General features: G+C 38.7%; 1 protein-coding gene across 1 annotated transcript; it reads left to right on the forward strand.

Moving 5' to 3' along the window:
* Positions 1–617: 617 nt before the first annotated feature.
* Positions 618–8,375, forward strand: LOC117288252 (homeobox protein Hox-A3-like). The gene is made up of 3 exons (XM_033769034.1): positions 618–1,064; positions 2,926–3,074; positions 5,854–8,375. Exons 1-3 carry the CDS (start codon positions 641–643, stop codon positions 6,505–6,507), a joined length of 1,227 nt encoding a protein of 408 aa, XP_033624925.1. The 5' UTR covers positions 618–640; the 3' UTR covers positions 6,508–8,375.
* Positions 8,376–26,264: the final 17,889 nt, after the last annotated feature.

Consider the following 26,264-nt stretch of genomic DNA (forward strand, 5'->3'; position numbering starts at 1 on the left):
CAGAATAAAAAGTGGAAATTTAATATTTGTATAAATAACAAGAATTGTAGTAAACAATCGCCACCGGGATTGCTTTATCGGCCAAAGAATGTAATACGAATACGGCGTACCCCTTCCAAAATAAAAACACCCTCGGGAGACCCATTCTCTGGGACAACAGCCCGTCTACAACGGTCTACAGTCAACCACCCCCCCCCCCCTTCCTCATCCTCTCGCCAACACCCGTGTGTGGCCGGCCTTCATCTTGTCGCCAATCCCAACAAGAATAAACCCACAAGCAGCGACGTCTCGCGTAAAATGAAAATGTCACTGACCACGTGAATTTGTTTTACGTGTATAGCAATGTCGATACAGTAACGTGTTCGTCTATCACGTGGCAAGGATAAGACACTATAGAAAAACAAAGCTGAGGACACCCATTACAAGCTCCACAGTTAAAGAGTTTTTTTTTTTTTTTTTTTTTTAACTAGGTCACGTCATAAGGAAATATTGGTATAAAAAGCCGGTGATTTATATGCAAGGTGGCAGTTACAGAGCAGCCAGTATCTATGTGGTCCATCCCAGCCTGCAGAGAAACCTAAGGTATTTGTAGTTAACTCTCATGTACATTGCACAGACTCGCCGTTACTCATCTTCAGACATGGATGAAACACGCAGTAATGAGCAGTTTGCGGTAGCTAACAACAACCACACCACACACAGTTTCCAAAATGGTGTGGCCAGTAACCTTTCTACATCTATGCTTTCATCAAGCAGCGCTGTGCGGACGAGTGTGAACTATCCAGCCATTTCTGCCCATCAATCCGGTGTCCAATCGATTACTGCGAATCACTCAGCAACACCGCCTCAGGCACAAGACCCGAGCTTGCCTTGCTCAATGCCGTCGGTTGGCTTGAGTAGCCTACCCTGCTGCCACGCTCTGACACCGTCTAAAGTCCGTACTAAAGTGGTTGGGTCCAAGGGATGCCCGGTGCCGTCTGTGAAGTTACCTGAGTATCCCTGGGTGGACACTACCCAACCAGTGACCCATGGAGCTGAGAAGAACCAAGACGTTAGTAAAGGAGGTGAGGTTTTCATGCAAGAAAATCCTGATTAATGGGGGTTCATGTTTGTCATTCCGCGAAGTATTGTTATTCCGCGAAGTACCAGTTAGCCACTGCCAACATGTTGACTTTTTCCATACTCTTATAGTTGATGAAATTTGTACATACACCCACACTAACTAAATGGGGGAAAAAAGAAGAAACAAAATCAGCATAAAATGTCTTGTTGTTTATGAATTTGAACGAAGTTCTCGTGAATTTCATGCTAATTAGAAACTATGGCCACAGGTGGTAATGATACCTCAAACGTCAAGTCTTCTAAACCAACATGGTTTTTGAGACAACAAAATCAGCATTTTTTTTTCTTTTTCGAATTGGCTATAATAACATGCAACAGGATTGTGATGAATAAGTATTCAATAATGGTAAACCTATGATTAAAATTTATCATGCGCATCCTTAATGCATTTTTTGTTTACTCAATCGTCCTCAAAAACATGACCGACTGAGCACTATTTTATTAAAGTTGTAGTTATAATTATCGATAGAAAATATTACAAAGATGTCACCAAAGGCACGTTGTTAGTGATGTCTTGGACACACTTTGTTTACGTTGAATGAAACGTCGACTAAACACCAAAACGACTTGACTCAGACTGATGAGTTAACTACAGCCAGGTAGATATGAGTCTTCCGGGTTACTACGTTGCTGAAAAAGCAGTCAAAGACCCGTATCCAACCTGGTGTATCCAAACAAGTGCATGCTACCTGTTGTAGAAAAGTGACTAATTGGTCCTAAAAATTGAAGCAAATTATAAATTAACACCCTGTTTCCTTAGAATCAGGTCCTTTAGATGCATGAGAAAAACTTCATGTCTAAAACCTGTCTTAGATTCATATCTCTGGGTAAATTGTGACCCCTTGCTATGACATTAAAATTTACTTTAAATTGGATCGTTTGTACTAATGTTGTATAATATCAACATCTCTCCAGTGCTCTTTACCAAAGTAAGTTCGATGACAATTAACTTGTCGTATATTACCAAAAGAACCCTGCCTTTAAGCTGGCAATGTCAGTCGCGACTGTTTTGAAAATCCTTATGTATGGTAATTAATTTGCAGTTAAAACAAGGTATCAATATATCCGAAGTATGCTTATGAATTTGTTTGTTTGTTTGTTTGTTTGTTTGTTTGTTTGTTTGTTTGTTTGTTTGTTTGTTTGTTTGTTTGTTTGTTTGTTTGTTTGTTTGTTTGTTTGTTTGTTTGTTTGTTTGTTTGTTTGTTTGTTTGTTTGTTTGTTTGTTTGTTTAACTGTTTGTTTGTTTAACTGTTTAACTGTTTGTTCGTTTAACTGTTTGTATAACTGTTTGTTTAACTGTTTGTTTGTTTGTTTAACTGTTTGTTTGTTTGTTTAACTGTTTGTTTAACTGTTTGTTTAACTGTTTGTTTAACTGTTTGTTTAACTGTTGTTTTGTTTTGTTTTAACATTGAATTGCATTATTCAACAAATTATTTAACAAACAATACCACGTTTGAATATACATATCTTTAATTTGGTTCAATTTTGCTATAAAGTATGTTGAATTATTCACGATACAGAAAAAATAAAATGTAGATAAATAACCGCAATCATTTATAAAGCGCAATAAACAAGAAATCACAATTGGCCGATCAACACGCCTTGCAAACATCTTAAACTATACAAGTTAGTCAGCCAGCAAAAAGCAAGCAAAAGAGTCCCCTCCCCACTAAACAACGGCAAATTATGGATTGATTCACTTTCCGTATTGTCAAGCAATATGCTTATTAGTTTGAAACAATGGTGATGATATTGGTTTTCCCTGTTTACCATGAACTGTTTGAATTATTGTGTCAATTACAGGAAAGCCACTCGGCCCAACGCGACGTGTCCGAACGGCGTTTACCAATACACAATTACTGGAGCTGGAGAAGGAATTTCGCTTCAATAAATACATCTGCAGACCCAGACGAATTGAAATAGCTTGCCTTCTGGAACTAACGGAGCGACAGGTAGTTTACTTTATTCCAAATTGTTGAGTTCAAATCATTACAGTTACTATAACTCTCCTTAACCGATGCCTAAACTCAATTGCAAAAGTTGAGTTGTGGAAAAAAAGCAATGGGACGTCGAAATTCCCTTCGCATTTGCATTCACAGGAAGTATTAACCAAGCCCTTCAGTCAATGGCTTTGGTCTAAGGTTTCGCACCATTTCAAGCTTTCGAAAATCGTTTTCTGCACGCCAACCAAAACATAAAACCGCAACGCATAGAAACAAGTTATCCATTAATATCTTCTGAAAACCTTAATTAAGTATATTGAAATGATACTACTATTGTACAATTGGTTAAGTATTATTTAAATACTTAATCCACGATGACTAGTGGACGAGATTCCCGAGCAGGGGAATAAAAAGTTGATTCAAAACTGTCTCGAAGATTTGTCATGACGCGACCACGATGGTATAACAGCAACTGGCCCTCTTGAGCTTGCAAAAGAGTATAAAACAATAACAATTCAGACTTCAAATCTTCTCACAATTGTTATAAGTTCATTCCTTCTTATCGAATATTTACCATTGATGTTGGAAATGTATGTTTCAAAGTGATTTCAAGGCAGTGGACACTATTGGTATTTACTCAAAATAGTTATTAGCACAAAACCTTACTTTGTAACTAGTAATGGGAGAGGTTGATAGTATAAAACATTGTGAGAAACGGCTCCCTCTGCTGAAGTATAATGTAGTTTTAGAGAAAGAATTAATTTTCATCGAATTTGATTTTAAGACCTCAAGTTTGGAATTCGAGGTCTCGAAATCAAGCATCTGAAAGCATACAACTTAATGTGACAATGGTGCTACAAAGGGTGTTTTTCTTTCAAAAATATCTCGCAACTTCGACGACCAATTGAGCTCAAATTTTCACAGGTTTGTTATTTTATGCATATGTTGAGATACATCAAGTGTGAAGAATAGTATTTGACAACTACTAATAGTGTCATGAGTCTTTAAGCTCAAACGCTCTAATGCCGTAACCAAATATTACAAGTAAAGAGTTTGCAATCTTTGTTTTACACATTTTCCTTTGTTTATGATGTACTTTCAAACATTTTGACAAAGTTCGTTAACCATATTCAACATAGGATCCATAAGAAGAAGAATAGTCAAATTCAAAACTTTCTGCCATAAAGGAAAAAGACATGGATGAAACTTGTTGAGTGCCGATGACTAACAGAGAGCATCTGTATGAGCAACTAAGATTTGAAGAAAGAAAAGCCAGATATTGAACTTGCATCGGGATAAAGAATATCATTTGGTTTTGCTCTAACATACAATAAATAAAGGATAGGTAACTAACTTGCTTCGGGGATAACTTATAGTATTTGATTTTACCATCTCTATAAAGAAAATATATGTGTTAAACTTGAATCGGGGATACAGAATAATTATTATTTGGTTTTGCCCTAACATACAATAAATAAAGGAAAGGTATAACTAACTTGCATCGTGGATAAGAAAGAAAAGAAATGAGTTAAATTTGCATCAGGGATAAAGAATACTATTTGGTTACCCACACATAGAGGGCATAATAAAGAAAACTGGATATTAAACTTGCATCGGGGATAACGAATATTGTTTGGTTTTAAACAAACATACAATAAAATAAGTAGGCCCCCTGTGTAGAAAACTTGCTTCATGATAAAGAATATCATTTGATTGTACCCTAACATATAATAAAGAAAAAATATATATTAAGCTTGCATCGGGGATAAAGAATACTTATTGGTGCAACCCTAATATAGAAGAAAGAAAAGATAGATATTAAACTTGCTTCTGTGATACAAACATTATAAGGAACAGAGATGCAAACGACCCTGGCAGAGTCTTTCTCGAAGGCTAAGAGAAAGACTCTGCTAGGGTCGAAACGTCAGGCCATTAACTATTTTTTTGCATTATACAATCGGTCCATTTGATTGTAAGTTGTTTGCAACAGCTAATTTTATTTTCTCAAGAAACAGAAATATGTACTAAACTTGCATCGGGAATACAGAATAGTATTTGGTTATACCCTAACAGACAAGCAATGAAAAGATAGATAGTAAACTTCCATCGCGGGAATAAAGAATACTAGTTGGTTTTATCCCAATATACAATAAAGTTAAGAAGTACATTAAACTTGGATCGATGAAAACATAATATAGTTTGGTTTCACCCTCATATACAAGAAAGAAAATATGTAATTATAGTAAACTTGCGGGGACAAACAATATTATATGGTTTTACCGTAACATAAAAGTTAGAAATGTTAAATACTAATCCTGCATCGGGGATAACGAGTATTATTTGGTTTTATCCTAACGTACAAGAAATATAGATGTACAGTAAACTTGCATCGGGTAAATAATATTAGTTGGTTGCACCCTAAACATGCAAGCAAGAAAATATAGCTGTGAAACTTGCATCGGGGATAAAGAATATTATTTGATTTTAGCCTTACACCGATGTGTGTTACACTGTATGAAATTTTCCGAGTCATGTTCAAACCCCAAAATCCGGCATATTTACTGGGCTGGATTCGAATCAAGGCGAACCCAACTTGGCTAACCTCCATTTCACCAAGACTGTCCAGTAGCGATGGCTGCTCAAATCCTGTATTTAGAAGCGGACAAGTTCATGTTGAACCTCTAGGAGAATCATGGTGTTTCAAAGCTATCATAAATACTAGAAGTGAAAACTAAGCTGATGATTCGTTCACAAATGAAAACATTTAACTTTATTTTTATTTGAACAGGTGAAGGTTTGGTTTCAGAACCGACGAATGAAACAAAAACGTATTGCCCTGAAGAATGTCACAAAAGCCAAGGGTTACCCGTCATGCAGCACTCGCTCTCAAGACTCAATGACCAATGACGTGTCTCAGTTTATCGAGCGTAGCCCCCCGTCCTTCACTCACTGTCAAAAGACCATGCAGTTTGAATCGTCCTATCGAAATATGGCATCACCAAAATCGTCCTCCGCGTACACAACGGTCGTCAACTCCAACCAGCTTGCATCCAAGTCCATCACAGATGACATACAGCAAACATCCGTCGCCCAAAAGCAAAATCCTAGGTCAGGCAATTTGACCTATGACCGGAGCGCCTTACGTCCAACGCTCGGCAGTGGGTCATACGCGAGTTTTGGGACCTACGCGGGCCCGTCGGGAGATATAATCGAGGGGTGCGTCAGGGGTAACTTAAACGCGACTTGGAGCCCCTTACCAACGGGCAACCAAGGTTGTTCCAGTAGCACTGAGGGTTATCGACTGGCATATGGGACCGAGGTTGGAGAGGTCACCACGCATGCTCCCTACAAGATTTGTCATGTGAAGGACAGTGGAACAGGTCAACAACCCCACTCAAATATTAACACCAACATTAATGTTGTCTATCCACCTCACTTCTAATTTTCTTCTTGAAAACCTCTTTTAGTAAAAACTTCCACCATACGCAGTTTCAAATCCTACCGAAGAGACCTTTCAAAAGGAATAACGATCACTGCATAAAAATAAAGATGTTCAAACAGCATCAGCAAAACGCATGAAAAGGAGGTAATAATACTTAATAAATAAAGACACAACAGAATACTCCAAAACTTAATTGGTGAATCAAACACAAAATAATACAACGTTTTAGTTCATGTAAATAGAATACGATAACTTATAACCATATAAACACTCGGTTAATGTTTACGCACACATTAAACATATTTGTCGTATGCATGTGATTGTTGATAAATAAGTGTGAACCACTAATATAATTTAGTTTATGATGTTCATCTGATTTGCATTAAAGACGATATATCTGTGCTCGATTTAAACCAGAAATTTTGTATGTATGTGACTGTGTAAATTCGATGAAGTGATAGCTTTTATATAATGTATTGCACAAACAAATGCACCTTTGTTAAAATGATATTCCATTAAAACCTACTTATTAATTATTGGCAGGGTCCTACATTGTCTCACATTGGGCCCATCTGCAATAATTTATTGTGTGAAATGTCCGTGGCATAAGTGAACGTGTTTGGAAAGTTTCTCTTCATTTTGTCAAATTTAAAAAACAAAATCGGGGAAAAAAATGCTCGAGTTGAAGGGTTTTGATACCTGGCCAATGACAAATATTGCCATTGACATGACTGCCTATACTCACTGTGAATAAAAATGTATGTACTTACGTTTAGAAGTTGCACTTACATCAGTCGTCAAGTTTTTGAGAAACAAGTGAGCAGTGTTTTCAGGAGAGTGGCGTTAATCCCTAGTACGTGCTAAAACAATTGTCGTCTCGTTAGAGAGTTAAGTTCGTGACATTGCTTTACTCATTTCTCAAAAACTTCAGAACCGAGCATAGAAACATGTTACGGAAGGATTTCTACCATCATTATCTTCAAACCGTGGAAGTTTAATGTAAATCTGACAGCATTGTGTTCTGTGTCGTACAAAGAGTACCAAAACCCTTTAAGTGAGAAACACCCCAGATAACACCTTTCAGCAAATATGTGCCATGCAACTTTAATTTAGGAAAAATAGACTCCTCTGCCAACATTCAATGCCAGCACTCCTTCTTTTTGTTATCTTCTTCGCCATGGATGTTTACTATTTTAAGCAAATGCACTTAAAACATTACTATATGTAAAATGTAAAATACAAACAATGAAAAAAAGTATAAAGTTGATTATATTTTGTTTGAGTTGCTTTATCTGACAGTTCTCTGATAAAAATTCCTCTTAACAGTTAACAAAAAAGCCGCACGTACAATTCCTTATTATTTTTAGAGAATCCCTGTACCGGATCTGGCCCTTGTTTAAACCAACCCTTTATCAGTGATGATATATATAAGTTGTAAACCTAAAAAGAAAATCACATAATTATGTCATGAAAACGAAAACAATAATGAGAAACAAGAAAAACTAACTAAACATTGACGGTAGATTTTTAAAAGAATATTTTGAAACCAATATTACGGGCTTCCGTAATGTATTTAATGGCAAACAACATTAAAAAAAAACACAGACAATGACATTTCTGTGTTTATGGTGTCAGATAAAACTCCCAAAAACTCATGTTGATAGACTTGTATATAAGCAATAAGGAAAAGCTGAGACATGAACAGGCAACGGACAACTTCTGCATCTGCAAGAAACTTAAGACAATGGTCAGACCGCCACATGACTTAGAACAACAAATATACATTTGGTTCAAAGACTACATAATAATTGTTAACACGAATGTTTGTACTTGTCTGCCCCCTGCCCCCCCCCCCCCTTCCCCAGGAAAAAAAAACAAATTTCTGACTACAGTTTCTTAGTTTGATTGTATGCATATTATGATAAACGATTTACACAGTTGTTCGTAAAGTTAACGTAAACAGTAGCCATGTTATTTTATACTTAAATTATAACCACTTCACTGTTTTTTAATTACATGTATTTATCACAGTAAACGTTTAAATATTTTTTTTTTCTAATAAAACTCACTAACAGTCAGTAATAAATCCACAGAAGTCGTTTAAAAAAATTGTTGTGGTGTTTTTTTGTATGATTGTTTCATTGTTTATTTGCATAATTGACTTTTTTTATGGTCACATACATTGTACAAAACTGTAAACAGTATGTTTTCATTTTATTTGTCTTTTGTAGGGCTGTACACAACAAAATATGGTTCTACAAGAAATTCGTGCAGAGAAAATTGTTCTTTAATATAGATAAGGGTGTGACATTGATACAACGAGGTATGTTAGTTTTTTTCTGGTTTTGGGGTTTGTTTCTTTTGAAGCACCAATCTGGGTCATGCGTCTGTCTGATTCGTTCCTTAGATTATAAGTAATTATTAGTACTATTTCAGACGAGTCCTCCACAAAAGGAGTGGATAAAATACAAAGGGCATAAGCTAAATATATTTACTTATATATATATGTTCCACTCAAACAGAACAAATCAATAAGTATAGCACCCAACCGTTTATAAAGCATTGGAATATTGTTATTGATTATGTATAAACAAACAAGCTTGCAATTATTGAATGCGATCGGACAAAAATACGGACAATGTGGTGAAGTATAAAACGTCGACCAAACAAAATGCGGAGGGAGAACTATTTAATTGCCATAATTTTTAAATTTGTCTTTTGGTAGTCGTGTAGATCTTTTTGAAATGAATATTGTGGCAAGTTTCATAAAAACAATCGCTCAAAATGTGGTTATAATATTTGAAAGAAAGAAACTGTATTTGTCATTTGAATTGTACAGAAAAAGCACAAGAATTAATAACTATTTAACATTTCAATTGTTTGCAATGTTGAACATTTTATCAACAAAATAAATGTCCTTCGAGACTATATTTAGTTTTTCAATTCGTTGTGAATTAGATTCGTTTCAATTTCCAATTTGTGATGGATTCGTATTTCGCAAAAACAAACCACCTTGTCCATAACATACAAAATTATTTATAATTCTAAAGAATCGTGCACTTTTCTTCAGCCAAGTTTTAAGTTGTAATCAAGTTTTAAGTTGTAAACAAGTTTTAAGTTAGTTGTAATCAAGTTTTAAGTTGTAATCACTGTAACAGTTAATGACAATAAAAACCTCTGTTTAGAAGCACACATCAGCGTCTGATAATAAAACGCATTTTGAGAAACACTTCACTGCCAATTATGTGTTTATAAAAAGATAACCGTTTTTATGTCTCACAATTTGTTTTTGACGCTGATCAGATTGTGTTGTCCTTTTAGGGATTATTCTTCCAACGTCGACATTATATTCATTTCGCTTTCCAGTAACATCTCTTAAAAGTGAGCACCTTTTGAAATTGAATTTTCAGATAATTAACTGTCAGTGTACATTTACTTTTATAGGATTAAGACAATCGAACGGTTACGGAAACTAAAGGTATACTTTGATTTCAAGTTCAGAAAGTATTTAAGTTCCAACAAGGAAACCCCAAAGATTCATAGAATAAACATTCGTAATTACATTTATAAATAGAGGTAAAATGGTCTAAAAAGGGTGTCTGCGAGTTGGCATTTTCTGGGACGTATCTTCTCATTTCGTGACTCAATTATTTATTTTGTTGTAAAGAGGGCAAAGGGCATTTTAAACAAATCGCATGAAAACTTACTTGGTAAAATTTGTGAACATGTTTGGTTGAAGAAAGAAACATTTTACAAAAGCACCGGCAAGATAATCCTGAGGTCGCGGGTTCCAGACCAGCTCTATAGTAAACGGGTCGTTGTTCATCAGACAACTTACAGTGGGAAACACTGCCTTCCGTCGTAAGTCCGCGAGAATTCAACCGGTGGTCGTATCCAAAATCAGGAATAGCACTTGATTTACAGAATGGTAAACGGTGTTTGTAAGGTTGGGCTCGTCAAACAAGAGGAAAACATGGGAATGTCCAGAAAGCCGGGATACTCCGCACAGAACCTCCGCAAGTACGGACCAATGGAGGAGAAACCCGGCCGTCCCTCGGCCCAAAATCGCGGTTGATCGAGAGAGATTGATGGATGACCATTGAATGTACCCTACCTTGAAGTGTGTAAACTTCTCTCTAGTTCAATGGGGGAGTCCCGTCTCCTCGGACGGATACAACGGCCGATTAACTCCCGGTATCGTCGACTCTAAAACCAAAAGGTAAAGCTGAGTTTGCTTTCGTGTCTCCATACACCCTCGGGACCGGACGTGTTGCGGGGTTTGTCAAATACAACCTCAACTATCGTTCTCGTTGTTGTTTCATCTTCGGCTAACATGAAGGGGATAAAATAGCAAAATGATACAAGCCATCCTCATCGTGACGCAGTTAAAATGTAATTCAATACAATGGTGAGTGCCTTAAGATAAAAACGTTGCTTTGAACTGCACACACAGTGAGGACCCCTATGTCTATGTACAGAGGTTTGTCATCGGATAGAAACTTAGAAAAGGTTTATATTATGCGTATAGAATATTTGGGTTGCATCAACCCAAAGTAATCAAAGTCGCATGCCACCCCCCCCCCCGCCAATTATCTCGCTCTTTCTCACTTGTTAAGTAATCATGATGTATATTCAGACTTATGTTCATGATGATTTCATTTAATTTTCCACTATTGTTATATTTACATTTGGTAAAACACCTTTATATAATGTCGCCTGTCTGTCAATTCTTAAGTAGGTTATCTTAATCAAGACGGGGGTCAAGGATCAGGATACATGAGATGATACATTTAGGTGGGTTGAAGAAAAAGATACACCAAAATGGCTGCATCTTAAAGCAAAAAGGCTGCGCCTTTGGGCAGTGGTGTAAATGGACACTTGGTTTTGGGGTTTGTTTATTTAGGTGTTAGTTTGTCTGTTTTGGTATATGTTCTTTTCTTGTTAATGTGTCATACCAATCATGTTTTTATTTGTGTGGGGGTGTGTGTGTGTGTGTGTCGGGGGGGGGGCAATGTTGACAATAGGGGCATGAGTGAGCAAGAGGGGGCAAGATGGATAAAGAAGGGGCACAAAGTGCAAGTTTGACAATATGCGACAATAGGAGACAAGTGTGTCAAGAGAGGCGAGATGGAGGGAGAGGGGTACGCGGGCAAGTTTGGCAAGATGGGGCAAGAGGAGGTAAGTGTGGCAAGCTTGAGTGTGGCAAGAGGGAGGAAGAGGAACAAGTGGGGCAACTGGGGAAAGAGGGGCAAGAGGGAAGAAGCGGGGCAATAAGGAGGAAGAGGTTATAATGGGGAAAGACGGGCAAAATGGACCAGAGGGGAATGGGAGGAAGAGGGACAAGATGGGGCAATGATTTTAAAGTTGGACGGGGAACGCTCAGACGAGCAAGTAAATTATTACACACGGGAACAAAATTATGGGGCAAGAGGGGCGAGAGGGTCAACATTAACAAGAGGTGGAAGAGCGACAATAGGCAAGTGGAGACAAGATGGAGGGAGAGGGGCATTAGGGGCAATTTGGGCAAGAGGGAGGAAGAAGGGCAAGGGGGAAGAGAAGCAAGTTGGGCATGTTCGGCAAAAGGGGCAATAGAGGTGACTAACGGGGGCAATAGAGGTGACAATGGGGAAAGGTGAGCAAAATGAACAGGAGGGGTCGGGGAGGAAAAGGGGAAAGAGGGGGCAATGGGGAAAGGTGAGCAAAATGAACAGAAGGGGTCGGGGAGGAAAAGGGGCAAGAGGGGGCAATGGGGAAAGGTGAGCAAAATGAACAGAAGGGGTCGGGGAGGAAAAGGGGAAAGAGGGGGCAATGGGGAAAGGTGAGCAAAATGAACAGGAGGGGTCGGGGAGGAAAGGGGGAAAGATGGGGCAATGGGGAAAGGTGAGCAAAATTAACAGGAGGGGTCGGGGAGGAAAAGGGGAAAGAGGGGGCAATGATATTTACGTTGGAGAGGGAACATTAAGACGAGCATACACAAATTACACACGGAAACAAAATTATGGGGACAAGAGGGGACAAAGGGGGAACGATGGGGCGAGTGGGCAAGAGGGAGGAAGAGAGACAATGGGGCTGGACTTATGTTCCTAAAAATATGTTCCTAAAAAATATGTTCCTAAAAATTTAATTTAAAGGAACGTTACAGAATTGGTAAGAAACAGACATCGTGAAGATCACAGATTTACATAAAACTTACACGGTATAATGATGATGATAGTTGAAAACATCCCTTGAAATATTTCTGTCTGAAATGTCATATTTGATGAGAAATAAATAATCTAACTTCGCGTTTGGAGTTTATCGCTCAGTGAGCGTTACTTTGCAAAATTTTAATCGGTTTTTCACTATTCTCTCGTGACCCAGATGGCCGATCGATCTCAAACTTCTACAGGTTTGTCAGTTAATGTATATGGTGGATTACATAAAGTGCCTACACTGCCAGCAACTGTTTTGTTAGCGAAAACCAGTTCTGTAGTTCCTTTAAATTTAAACCTGAATCCGGCGGCACATACTAGCCATGTTATCATTGTGCACTTTTTAGTTTTATTGATTTGCTTCTATACGGACTGACTTGCTGCAGGTCGCAGAGCGATTATTGAACTATCTCTTCAGTTTAGCAGACGCAGGTGGTTGAGGTTTCCCTATGAGCTGCTGCGGCCTAGGAAGGGGCTGAGGAGAACACTAGTTTAGTTTAGACCAGGGGTATTTTCCAGGATTTGTGTCAGGTTTCATACGTCCAAATACACGCAAAGGACACCGGAGCCGTGTGCTAGATCGCTAGCCGGTGAGCAGTGATCTTTTGGTACCCTCCCTGGCTTGTCTGGTTATATTTAATTAAACATCTGTCATATTAAACACAAAAGTGCATTGTGCGTATCAGAAACAGAATAAGATTATTAAAAAATATCGAAGATATCAGATGATATCAGAATATAACAGACGCGATGGATCTGGTGGTAAAGACTAAAAGCTTCTTTGGTTAACGACAAAACAATTACTTCAGCCCACATAAAACAGGTTAGGGGTATGGAGGCGTTGTTAAACGACTGTTTAATAATAAATAGTTATAAAGTGACTGCAAATTGATGTTAAGTTCAGATTGTAAGTGGAATGGACAGCAATAAATCGTGTTTACCCCCTCCCCCATAGTCAGATGAGATCACAAAGAGTGCAGTAGAGGCCTGATGCACCTTTTAACCCGGTTCAAATAGCTTCAACTATAGGCGTCTTCACTGTGTTGCATCGGCCATGTACGTTAAGCGGACCATGGGTATTTTCTGAAATTACATTTATATCATAGTATTGTAGAATGATTTATGTAGTAATGGTTCATATAACAAAGTAATGCCACCAACCGGGACAGCTCCTCAAAAATCAATCTCCATTCGGTGTGTCAATTTGGTAAGCAGAAGTAAGCACACGAACAAGCAAAAATGAGGTGGTTAATAGAGGAACACGTTGCCTTGGATCGGTCGAGTTGGTCTTTAAAGGGCGTTTGTTACCGTTTGTTATAAAATGCATATGGTTAGAAAGATGTTTTAAAAGTAGAATACAATGATCCACACAAACTTGCCTCGAAATTGCGTGCTTTTACTTTACGAACTAATACAGTCGGCCATTTATGGGAGTCAAAAAATTTACTCCCATAAATGGCCGACCGTGTTAGACGACGAGGTAAAACGAAAACACACGCAATTTCGAGTGATACTTGTTTGGATCATTGTATTCTACTTTTAAAATATCTTTCTAACCATACGCATTTCATAAAAAACGGTTTCAAACACTTTTCAAAGACCAACTCGTTCGATCCAAGGCAACGTAATCCTTTAACGACACAAAAGTATAAGTTGCTATTCGCTTTTCTCTTGAAATGTATGGGTTGGTTGTGCTCGAGTCGGTAACAACTTGTGACTTGACTTGTCTTGCGCAAAAATGACTTGATAATTTACAATTGACTTATACGTTTGATATACGTCAATGCAATTTTTGTTTAAAATAAAATGTGGCAAGATTGAGCCTTCGGCAACGATGCCGCCCGATGTTTTCGAGTGCATGCTCTTGTCACCTTTTCAAGGCCTGATTGTATTTGTGTATGTCACAGCATCATGTGAGTGGGCTTATTTAGGGACATTATGTAACTAGTGACTTGACTGGACAAGATACGGAACACGTTTAACATTACGTTTAACATAATTATTCGCTCATGGGTCATTTCCCTAAGATGTAATTATTTTACATTGCATGGATTACTTGTGCACAAAGACAGAACATTATTAGTAATGTTTAAAATTCATCAGCAAATTTTCAGATGGTGTGATAAATTATTCTCGTGATAAAATTACTCACAATATATTGGATTTTTAAGTATGCAATCCCAGTCAGTTTCCCCAGCCCCCCCCCCCCCCACACACACACACCCCCTCTATCCGTCTATATCTTTGTTATCCATTCACTCTGCAGATTTGACCGTTGTACTCAACGTGTGTGTAACTCGGTATAACGAAGGAATTCAAAGCATCCCTTGGGCAAATATCTCTCAACACCAAAACTGTCTGCTTTGTCGACGTGTGGTTGGAGAGAGCGCGATGATGAACAAAGCAGATGTTGTCTGGCGCCACCAAGCGGTCACGCAACACTGCGTTTTTCTAGCTCTGTCTTTCATCATTCTTTGTCTTTTTTATCATCTTCGTCTTCGTGGTTTTCAAAAGTTCATCAGAACCGAACAAGTGGCGTTAGATATTAAAGTACAGTTGTTATTCACGGGAGGACATGTCAGATTTCAGTGTTGAAATTGGCTGGTTGCATAATAAGAATTTATTATGTTGAGTAACCTCGATATGCTGCGAAGTCCAGCTGTTGAAAATCCATAAATGTGGGGAAATTGTGCACTTTTACTAAAGTTGTTATGTATACCCTTACATTATTAGACATGGACCCATCTTGGGTATTACCCATTTAAGGGGCGGGCTACGTTTTCTGAAAGTGGGGGTAAATAACTAAATAATGTAAATTTTGACGTTATGTTAGGAGGTGAACAGTAAATTAAAAACAATAATAAGCGTGGTTGGAATACTGATGTCCTATGCTATACTGAAGATATAAATTATTGCATGATATGATTGTTGTTTTAGTTTGACCAGTATGTCGCCATGGTTGTCATTGTCATTGTAGCTGTCATTGTCTCTGCAATGTTGTTGTTGTTGTCGTTGTCGTTGTCGTTGTCGTTGTCGTTGTCGTTGTCGTTGTCGTTGTCGTTGTCGTTGTCGTTGTCGTTGTCGTTGTCGTTGTCGTTGTCGTTGTCGTTGTCGTTGTTGTTGTCATTATCTCGTTGGCGTTGTCGCTGCAACTGTGACGGTCATTGATGTTGTCATTGTCACTGTCATCATCGTTGTTGTTGTCGTTGTCATTGTCATTATCTCGTTGCCGTTGTCGCTGCAACTGTGACGGTCATTGATGTTGTCATTGCCACTGTCATCATCGTTGTCGTTGTCGTTGTCGTTGTCATTATCTCGTTGCTGTTGTCGCTGCAACTGTCACGGTCATTGATGTTGTCATTGTCGCTGTCATCATCGTTGTCGTTTTCGTTGTCGTTATCGTGGTATGATTGACGTTGTCGCTGCAACTGTCATGGTCATTGGTATTGTCGTTGTCTTTGTCATTGTCGCTGTTGACGTTGTTATCGTTGTCGCTGTCATTGTCATTTTCGTTTGTTCGTTGTCATTGCACTTACCGTTGTCATTGTCGCTGTCACTGTCACCGCGCTGTCGCCGTCGTCGTCTATTATTAATCTCTCATTATCATTTTCTTGTCATTTATTATAAGTATATATCATAAATTAATCATTTGACGTTTAAATCAAATCAAAAAAGTCTCAGTCACGGTGAGCTGTAAAACAAAATGAGTTTCACTTTAGAGGCAGTGGACACTATTGGTAATTACTCATAATAAATAATTATTAGCATAACACCTTACTTGTTAACGAGTAATGGGGAGAGGTTGATAGTATAAAACATTGTGAGAAACGGCTCCCTCTGAAGTGACATAGTTTTCGAGAAAGAAGTAATTCTCCACGAATTTGATCTCGAGACTTGAGATTTAGAATTCGAGGTCTCGAAATCAAGCGTCTGAAAGCACACAACTTCGTGTGACAAGGGTGTTTTTTGTTTCATTCACATCTCGCAACTTCGACGATCAATTGAGCTCACATTTTCACAGGTTTGTTATTTTATGCATATGTTGAGATAAACCAGGTGAGACGACGGGAATTTGACTATTACCAATAGTGTCCACTGCCTTTAAGTGAGATGAACAAAATCCCCCAAAAATAACAAAAAACAATAATATAGTAAAATTCTAGTCATTATGGGTAGTTTCCTCAGAAATAAATGAAAATACCTATACTGAGGTTTTTCATTTCAAAATCTGCACACACAAGCAATCAGCGTTTACACCGGGGTATGTGTAACTCCGTCACCTGCATTGGCCATACATTAAACATTTGTTTTAAACAACCTCATTATAAAAACACCACTTCAAGTTTCTTGACCACAAAATCGAATTTTGAGATTTATTTAAGTGTGGGGAGGGACACAAATATGAATAACCGACTGAACAGGAGGTTTGAAAATAACAATTTCAATGCATAAATCGGGGATCGGGGATAATGAAATTGTCACGGGCGAGCAGCGATGCGTAGCGTAACCATTGAGCTTATTGCCCGTTGTCTGGCGTCCGTCAGACGGCAGGGTTGACAGCCACTCAAGAGCCGACTCTCTACCGAATCACGGACATATTTGACTCGAACCGATTTCAAAAGAAAAAAAAACCGTTGTCCCCAGGGAAAACCGCTCATTTCAATTTCAAATCTAAGAGTAATAGTCCCCGCTTTTCTCCATCAAAACCCTCTCTCTTCCTGCAAATTAAATAGTTTGTTTGGTTGTGGTTCCCAAAGAATCAATGGAAAATGTCGTGTGAATGAAATCCATCAGAAAACACGAATGTAACGAATACAAAGCGCTTTTCAAGGACCTTTTTTAACTTTTAAAAGTAATCACATGTCAAATTTATTATTACGATAACTGACATTAAAATTTAATTTTCGAAAATGAATGCGTTTTTGCCCTAAAAGCAAAATGTCATTGACCGACCTGTATTGTTTTTTTTTTGTTTTTTTTTTTTTTTTACGTCAGAAAGCAATTTTTGCTTGTATATGTAAACGGATAAAAATGTTCAGTTTTTGTATTGTTGTTTTCGAGTGCATTTTATTACATAATTTGTGTATTGAGGTTGCAAATAAAGAAAATACTATTTTATTATAAATATTCGTTCTACTTCACTGAGATATAACCTTTCCTGAAATTGAAATAATTGACCAAGATGACTTTAACATTTTACTTAAGATCTCCTACTGGGGGAGGGGGTGGGGTCGAAATTGAATTTTTTTTTTTTTTAACAGACCTTATGGTATGCTTTTGTCGGATACAAAGGCTGTCAATAACCGTATCATGGTGGTGTAATGGGCCGTACGTAGAACGATTTGACAACCTAGTTCAGCAAGTATGCGCTCAATTTCACCAGAAAGTGAAATCAATTGAGCCCGAACGTATTTATGGCAATTTTTTGTCAAATACCAGTATTCTCACTTGATTTATCCCAACAAATGCACAAACAACAAATCTGTGAAAATTTTGACTCGATTGGTCATCGAAGTTGCAAGAGAATAATGAAAGAAAAACACCCTCGTTGCACAACGTGTGTGCTTTCAGATTGCTACTTAAAAGGCTTCAAGCTTGGTATTTTAGCATTTTAGTACACTCAACAGCTCTTCATTGCTCGTTACCAGGTAAGTTGTTATGCTATCAATTATTTTGAGTAACATTGTCTAGTGCATTAAAGTCTACCCCAAAGCGAGGTCCGCAAAGCGAACAAGGTAGACAGATTCGCGGTGACTGGAGGAGTGATCAGAAGCGGTCACGCCGGGTTCACCCTCTGATCATCGGCGCAATGTCACAGGCAACCTCTGGAGGACCGCTGCTACGTGTGGATGAGCAGAGATCCCATAATTCAGGATTGTTGATCAAAGTATCAACGCCCAGTCGAAAATTAATACGGTCCTTTGCTTTGTGTCTCCACCTAGGTCCCGTCCATTTACGTCTTGAAAACGGTCACTGGATACGAGTTCACAGACCCGTCTGTCAATCAAGGGAGTTTTTTTTTTTTTTTTTTTTTTTTTTTTTTTGCTGCATGTTTATATCATTGTGTTTTTGTATAGGTGGTTTTAGTGTTTGTGTGTTTGTTTACTAGAGCATTTTTATTTAAAATGACTAGTTGGACTGGAATAAAATGTTATCGCCAAATGCTTAGGGTAGACCTAAAATGTTTTAACGCGTGCAAACGTTTTCTCTTGTTTCTTGTTTTTGGTTATTTTGGGGTTGTTGTCAAAACTCACAAATTCCAAAAAAAAGTACAACTGCTAGAATGAGAAGGCAGTTTGTGGTTATCGAAGGAAACGATCGCGTGACTGTAATTTGACGGTTCTACGCCTTCGTGGCCATATAACCCAATACGGGAGACACACCGCTCCAACGACCCCAGACTAGTCTCTCTGGAGAGGCTCAACGGCTGTTTGCTGCATCACAACAACACAGAAGTAACACTGCTGAAACTGTGCAATATCAAATAATATTTCTACCCTTACCCCAAATTTGTAAACACTGCATACTCGGTACTTTCTGTAAAACAAAAGGCAACGGCATTATTACTCTTGTAGGATTCAAACCCACGACATTCTAGTCAATCTAGAGTAGCGCAAGATCAAGTGCGAGTGAGTGCAGACATGTATCAGCCGTCGGCTGTCCAATGTTATGTTATTATGTATAGTGCCAGTCTATCATTACACTCAATGATGGGGAAAAACAAGTGGGATTACAGCTAACACCATTTCCATGTGGTAGTACTGACTTGTTACTGAGATTGTGCCCAGGCGAACTATCCGCTCTGAATATTACCCCCCCCCCCCCCCCCTCAAGCGCAACGGATCCAAAACTACGAAACACGAAACAGTGTTCAGTGAACCTGCTTTCAAAAGTACTTGTTCGTGTGAGCTCCCCGGAATTAAACCACTATTTAATCACAACAAAATAATAATGATAACGATGGTAATTGCATTAACACTTGTAGGCTGATTTTGTTAACACGACGTTTTTAATTTCAAATTATGGAAAGTACATTAATTAGTTACTTTTACAACAACAATGGACACACTGGTTTTAGTCTGTGCTGTTAAGTATGTTGAACGTAGAAATGCCATTTCATTGTGCTCTGACCAAAACAAAAATTAAGTATGTCTGCTGCTAATAATACACACGGCGCTGGTTGTATTTTATGGCCTATTGGTATTTACCTAGTCGTTGACTGGAGTCCGTCAGAGACCAAACAGTACAAAGTGGCACATGAGATGCTTACTCGTAGCTGGCTGGATTCGGACTACCGCCATCAGGGCTACACACCAGCCTGCCCCGCCAGCGGTCACGCCCTAGTGGTTTATTGCGTATAACTGGTCAATACATTCCTCCCCATTTTATTATTGCATAACTGTACCATTCACTACACTTTCAATAATACTTTGTATCACTGTACGTTGAAAATAACTCGTGTTCCAAGACAACGGTCAAACCTTTTTACTTGGCAAAACATTGTTTGGCCACACGTTATTTGCTATCTAACATAACGACCCACATAACGATCATGTCATCAACGATGCCGGTACATTCAAAAGCCACGGCCGAAGTCGGACGCGGCTCACGAGTCAATCAACAATCACCCACAGTATTTAATGGGGACAGTATACCGTTGGTTTGTTTTCATCTTTTGATTGTTTTAGTCATAAGTAAACGAATATTTGTTGTATAGAAAAGAGCAAAAATCTGTTAAATTTCATTTCAAATGATGCTTTAGCGCTGTTGAGATATCACCGAAAATCCGGAGCAGTTTTGTCAACGCATAAAGAGTCAACCGCAATATTGGATGCAAAGTGCGAGAACCGTTTCTGACAGAAATGCTTCTGAATGTTGGCACTGGTTTACTGAGGCGCCCGTAAGCAGAATGCTGGAACCGATGGACAGCAAAGATATTACAAGTGGATCAACTAGTTTGCCCACAGCACATCATGACATCGAATCACCACAAACCTAAAAGTATCGTTTTATACTTTTAGTGAGAACATTTAAACATGTTCACACTAAAAGTATCAACAAGTTTCACATTATTTCATATAATTGATATGAAACTGACATTCCCAATTACTCGGTGCATTGAAAATACCAGTACAACCAGTCGTTTGAAACAAGTGAAGGAAAACTCACACGCATCAGCAGGGAAAATCGTTCCAGGATATACAAATAATATGTTGCAAAAGAAAAAGAGCTGAGGCAAACATTTTGTTGGATGATCGCAAAACAAACATTTACGTCAACACTATCCATTGATGCAACAGTTTCAATAGTATGGCCGCTGCAAGTGACGCCATTTGCAATCAGCCTTGAAGATTCCACGCATTGCGTTGAGTAGACACCAAGCTAAACAAAACCCATCTTCTTCAAATCTCTAGCGTTTATTTATTTTGATCTGAGACAATCGCAGTTGGTTGGCTCTTCCCCGTACGCTAGAGACATGACAAAGTGGCAAAGAAGCGTATCATATATCGCGTATGGAGAGCTCATTAGAACTAATCTGAGCGTGATGCGCCGGCAGACTCTGATGGGTGAATTGTGATGCAGGCCAGGCGGCACTTCAGTCGCTACACGCGCCAATCGTCTTCGGGTTGTACAACACTTGAAACCAATCCTAGGCCAGTGTGAACTAGTATTATCCTGAGCAGACATCTTGAAATGTTCTTAAGATTTATGAAAAACAAAAGTGTTTTGATGAAGCGGATGTCAAGGACCAATACTCCTTGAAAAGGTATCGTCTTTTGCAGAGTAAACATTGACATTAGATGTATAATGTGTGTCTTATTTGAATGTCTTCAATAAAGACAGTGTACACTATGGGTAATTTTCAAAGACCAGAGTCTTCTCACTTGGTGTATCTATAAGCATATGCATAACAAAACAAACCTGTAATAAATTTAGCTCGTCGTCGAATTGGTCTTCGAAGTTGCGAGATATGAATGAAATAAAACAAGAACTTGTCACAGGAAGTTGTGTGCTTTCAGATGTTTGATTTCGAGACCTCAAATTGTTAACTTGAGGTCCCAAAATCAAATTCGTGGAAAATTACTTCTATCTCGAAAAAAAGTCACTTCAGAGGGAGCCGTTTTTCACAATGTTTTATACTATCAACCTCTCCCCATTACTCATAACCAAGAAAGGTTTTATGATAATAATTATTTTGAGTAATTAATTATAGTGTCCACTGCCTTTGAAGACACTGGACACTTGTGTTTGAAGAAATCAGGGCCATAGCAGTGGGCTATGGCTTACGGCTCCGTGAGTTATACCGAATAATGTGTGCTAATACAGCATGAGGCTTCAAACAGTCGCACCTCTTGATTTAAAAAAAAACAACGCTGCTGTGGTACCGTTGACTACTATAAATTGTAGTAGCTTGCTCGAGTTAGCATGCGTGTTCGTCATGGATCACAACAATCACCTTTTATTGCATGGGCTTTATAGCGGTTCAAAATTGAAGCGGAAATAAGGTCTGCTTAAAACAAAATCACAACATTTGTCAAACTCATGACAATCTTAAATGAATTGTGATTTTATCTTATCAGCAATTGCCCGAATAATGCTTCTGTACCGGGAGCCTTGGTTGGATGTCGACTTGTAGGCCATGTGAACTTTGTTTACAATAAGTGTGACCTTGTGCATTCTCTGGGTATTCTGGCAGGCAGTATACTGCACTGGTCCTATTGCAAACTACACCGTGCTGAAACCCCTCACCAGTCTTATGATCAAAACATTGCATCAGCTATAGCTACGCACCAAAAGTTTGTCAACCCAACAAGATCTTTCCCCATCCAGCCCCCCCCTTCTCCTCTCACTGCTCCATTTTGAAACCCCTCACCACTCCGATCCCACACCCCCAGGCGCGTGTTTACACATTAAGTTTGGATAAGTCGAAGCTTATACCTCTCTAAATAGCGTTATAGTCACCCGCCCTGGGAGCCCTCAAGCGTCCGCAGATGGCGGTATGACGCCCGGACAAGGGACAGCACTCTCCTCAAAGTGGTGCAGATTACTACGGGGTAAGAACCTGCACCAGAGCTGGTACTCCGTGGATCGGTTTCATGGCCCCAAGGCCTTCTGAGAAAATTAGGCTCAGCAAGAAAACAAAGAGCCACGCTGAGTGTCATTTTCTTCCACTTTATCTCTGCTGAAAGTCACGGATACATTCCCCATCCCTGGATCTGATGATCCACTCAACCAGTGTCAATTATTTCTACCTTGACATCAAAAACTACACAGTGTAACTTTGAAATTGATACAACCTCATTAATTTCACCCTGTGGCTAGCTCTCAACAATGAGGGCGCTATATCAAATGAATGGACCGAGGCCAGCAGCGGGAGATTTTTTTGTGTCGCGTTTTGCTTCGTTGAATTGACGAGAAAGGGTATAGTTACGGACGCTTCCGTCCATACCGCGAACTAGGCATAGTAGAATACTCAAATTGTTTAGGGTGTTTTTGTGTTTTAGTTTTTTACTTATTGTGCACGAACAATTTTATCCGGATTTTATTGCGGATAAATTTAACGTTTCATTAGTAAGTAATGACTATAACTTTTTATAAGATATCGCGAGCAGTGCACCTGAAGCTAAGCTGACTAGGGAGTAGATTTTGTTAGCAAGCACCATGAGCGCCTGCATTGGTGGATACCGGCGCTATACAAGACTTCGATTATTATTATTAAGTAACGTAGTTAGATTTTACAAATGTTGCCTTCGTTGAGAATAACTTCATTCCTTTTTGCGTGTAGGATAATTTCAATATCCCTATTCCTAGTCTGTTCTTTCCTTTTGTTTCTGGTTAAATTCACCGTAACAGTAAAGAGTCACAAAATCAACCCTTTTCCCACCAAACAATCTCCAGCTTTTAAGGCAGCAGATGCCGTACCAGCAGAGGCAGCTGACCATACCGCGGCATGAAGCGAGCGATCAGCCGGTAGTCGCCACGGGTGAAAACACGATATCGTCCGGTACATGGTGCTCGGGGGCGGGCTGGTGAAATTGTCCTTCTCGTTGATGCACCCTTTGTCTACAGTTATTCCTTTGGGATCGGGGACGACCAGGGTTTGGGTAGAGACTCGGGAAGCGGCTTCCACGCTATCTTGTCCATCCATCAAGCCTTTCGATGACTTTTATTCTTTATAAATGCAGTTTGCATAGTTTAGTTTACTCTGAGGTGTATTATTTTAACAGTTTATCAAATGATGTACCTCTGCTTCGGGTATAAATCGTATTCTACGTGATGGTGATTTTTATTTTGCATGATGTATTTCTTGTTTCGTTTTTCTAAAAATTAAATTGATAGTTTCATATTATATCAGCTGAAAAAAAAAATGCCGTGTGGTTATATTTTGACTGATACATGGGCATGCTGCAGAGGACAGTGCAAGTGGACAAAAATAGATTCTGGGTGTGAAAAAAAACCCGTAAAGACCCAAGATTAACCTCCAACCCCTATACTGGCCTCTTAAAATTGTCATTATTACATCTAAAGAATATAATATTAATAACAATAATATTTGTTTAGTAAATTTTACAACAGAATGGTTTGTACACTGTTTTTGGTTTTGTTTTTGTACTGATTCGTTAAGCGCATTGAGAGCTTATTCGGTCCTGAAATGCACTTTATAAGAACGTTTTATTGTAATAATTATTCGATTACAATAATGCAAGACCGTGTGGTCGTTTTTAAAGCCTGAACCAAGATAAAGTTCAATTTAAAAAACAATCGTAGCACAATTAGCTATGGTGTGCTCGAAGTCCCTGATGTCCCCGTACCTACACCCATTACCAGTCTGTGTATGTGCCAATAAGGTGCACCAACACACCCCGAGTCGTTGTGAGCCTAAATGTATTGTTTTGTACTGCGCTTTAGAAATGCCACCCAGAAAATTGTTCCTGATCTTTTGGTTAAGGATTCCTTTTGTAATCGATTTAGAAAACAAAAAAGAATAGCACTACGACAGTAGCAATTTCGAAGTGCAGAACAAAAATTGCAGCCTGGATAACCACACAGGGACCGCCCCCAGAGTCTCCCCCATTCCCCCCCCCCCCCTCCCAACAGGTCACACGAGGCATTCAAATCCCAGAGACAAAGACAGACGTGGTCGACAACTGCGATATGAAACTGAACCCCTAACAGAAAGAGTAACATGGATAGCAATTCAGCTGAGCCAAATGTTAAAGTATTAGTGGTACCCGCCCCGGGCAAAACAGTTTCAATTTATGCAATATCCAGTGAACACTGCAAGAAAGAAAATCCATGGCACACCGTCAGTTGATTATGTGGTGTGGGTATTGTCTAGGGCCAGGGTTGGTTGCACTTTGCATACCGTGCGGTTGCAACAATTCCCCCCATGAAGAATCCAGGTCTCGATTGCTTTGTGATGATACCATCTATGGCATTGAACAGTGTTGAATTTCTCGTTGGTTCCCTTCCTTCATCCATGGTATAACGCTGTTATAGACCCAAAACCAGCTACAATTGCAGTAGGGTGAAGCAGAAAAGCATGAAAGCGAATGTTAATGAGGTTGTTTTTTTCTAAGGGTCTAAACATTTTTGCCGCCGCCGTTCAAAGACTAACGCCAATAGTTACAGGAAACCAATGCATTGAGATAGAGCTGCTCTTGTAGCTTCTTTAAAACGGAACGCTTTTTTAATTTGTAAACGTTCGGTTGGTTCCAACCTATATAAATGTAGATACAAAACCAAAAATAACCAGTGCTGCGTTTTTGAGATATCACCGAGAATCCAGAGCTGTTTTGTCCACGCAGGAAGAATAATTGGGATACACAATCTGAAAAACGTTTCTGACAGTTACGTTTCTCAAAATCATATTTAGTTGAACAAAACATGATATTATTTAAAGATTTCAAACATTAATTGTTCATGTAATTATAACAATACCATTATATTACCAGCCATTATATTACCCACAATTTATGACACTAATTGATTATGATTATTGCATTGGTTTCCTTCAACTATTGGCGTTTAGTTAATTGTCTTCATTTCTTATATATTCTATAATTTTTATATAGGTTCTTATGGTTGGAGGGAGACATATGTGTGGATTCATGAAATATTGTCTTATTGAATGAATTTACTGGTGTGTTTCCCTGTAATTATGAGAATTTATATTTGTTCATTTTTTTCTTTCTGTGCTCCATGTAATTTGATGTACGTTCATTGATACTCCATCTCTTGATCGTACTTCATTTGCGACTAAGTTTTCTGTTGTTTTGTTTATATTTGTTTGCATTTATGTTTGCTAATTTAACTCATTTGTTTTGACAACTCGGCCTCTGCTCGAAATACCTATGTCACAAGGGACATTAATGCAACTACAATCCGTTCTTTCACTGCAGACATTGTCAATTTGAACTGGGGCAAAGTATATGCGGCGGACCAAGCCGATTCTGCCTACAATGCTTTTCTTTCTACCTTTAACTCTCTTTACAGTATTCATTTCCCCTTTTCAGTAAAATCTAGGGGTCGTTCTGTGAGAAATCAGCCTTGGATTAATCACTC

The sequence above is a fragment of the Asterias rubens genome, chromosome 3 (assembly GCF_902459465.1).
Source record: "Asterias rubens chromosome 3, eAstRub1.3, whole genome shotgun sequence".
Lineage (NCBI taxonomy): Eukaryota > Metazoa > Echinodermata > Asteroidea > Forcipulatida > Asteriidae > Asterias > Asterias rubens.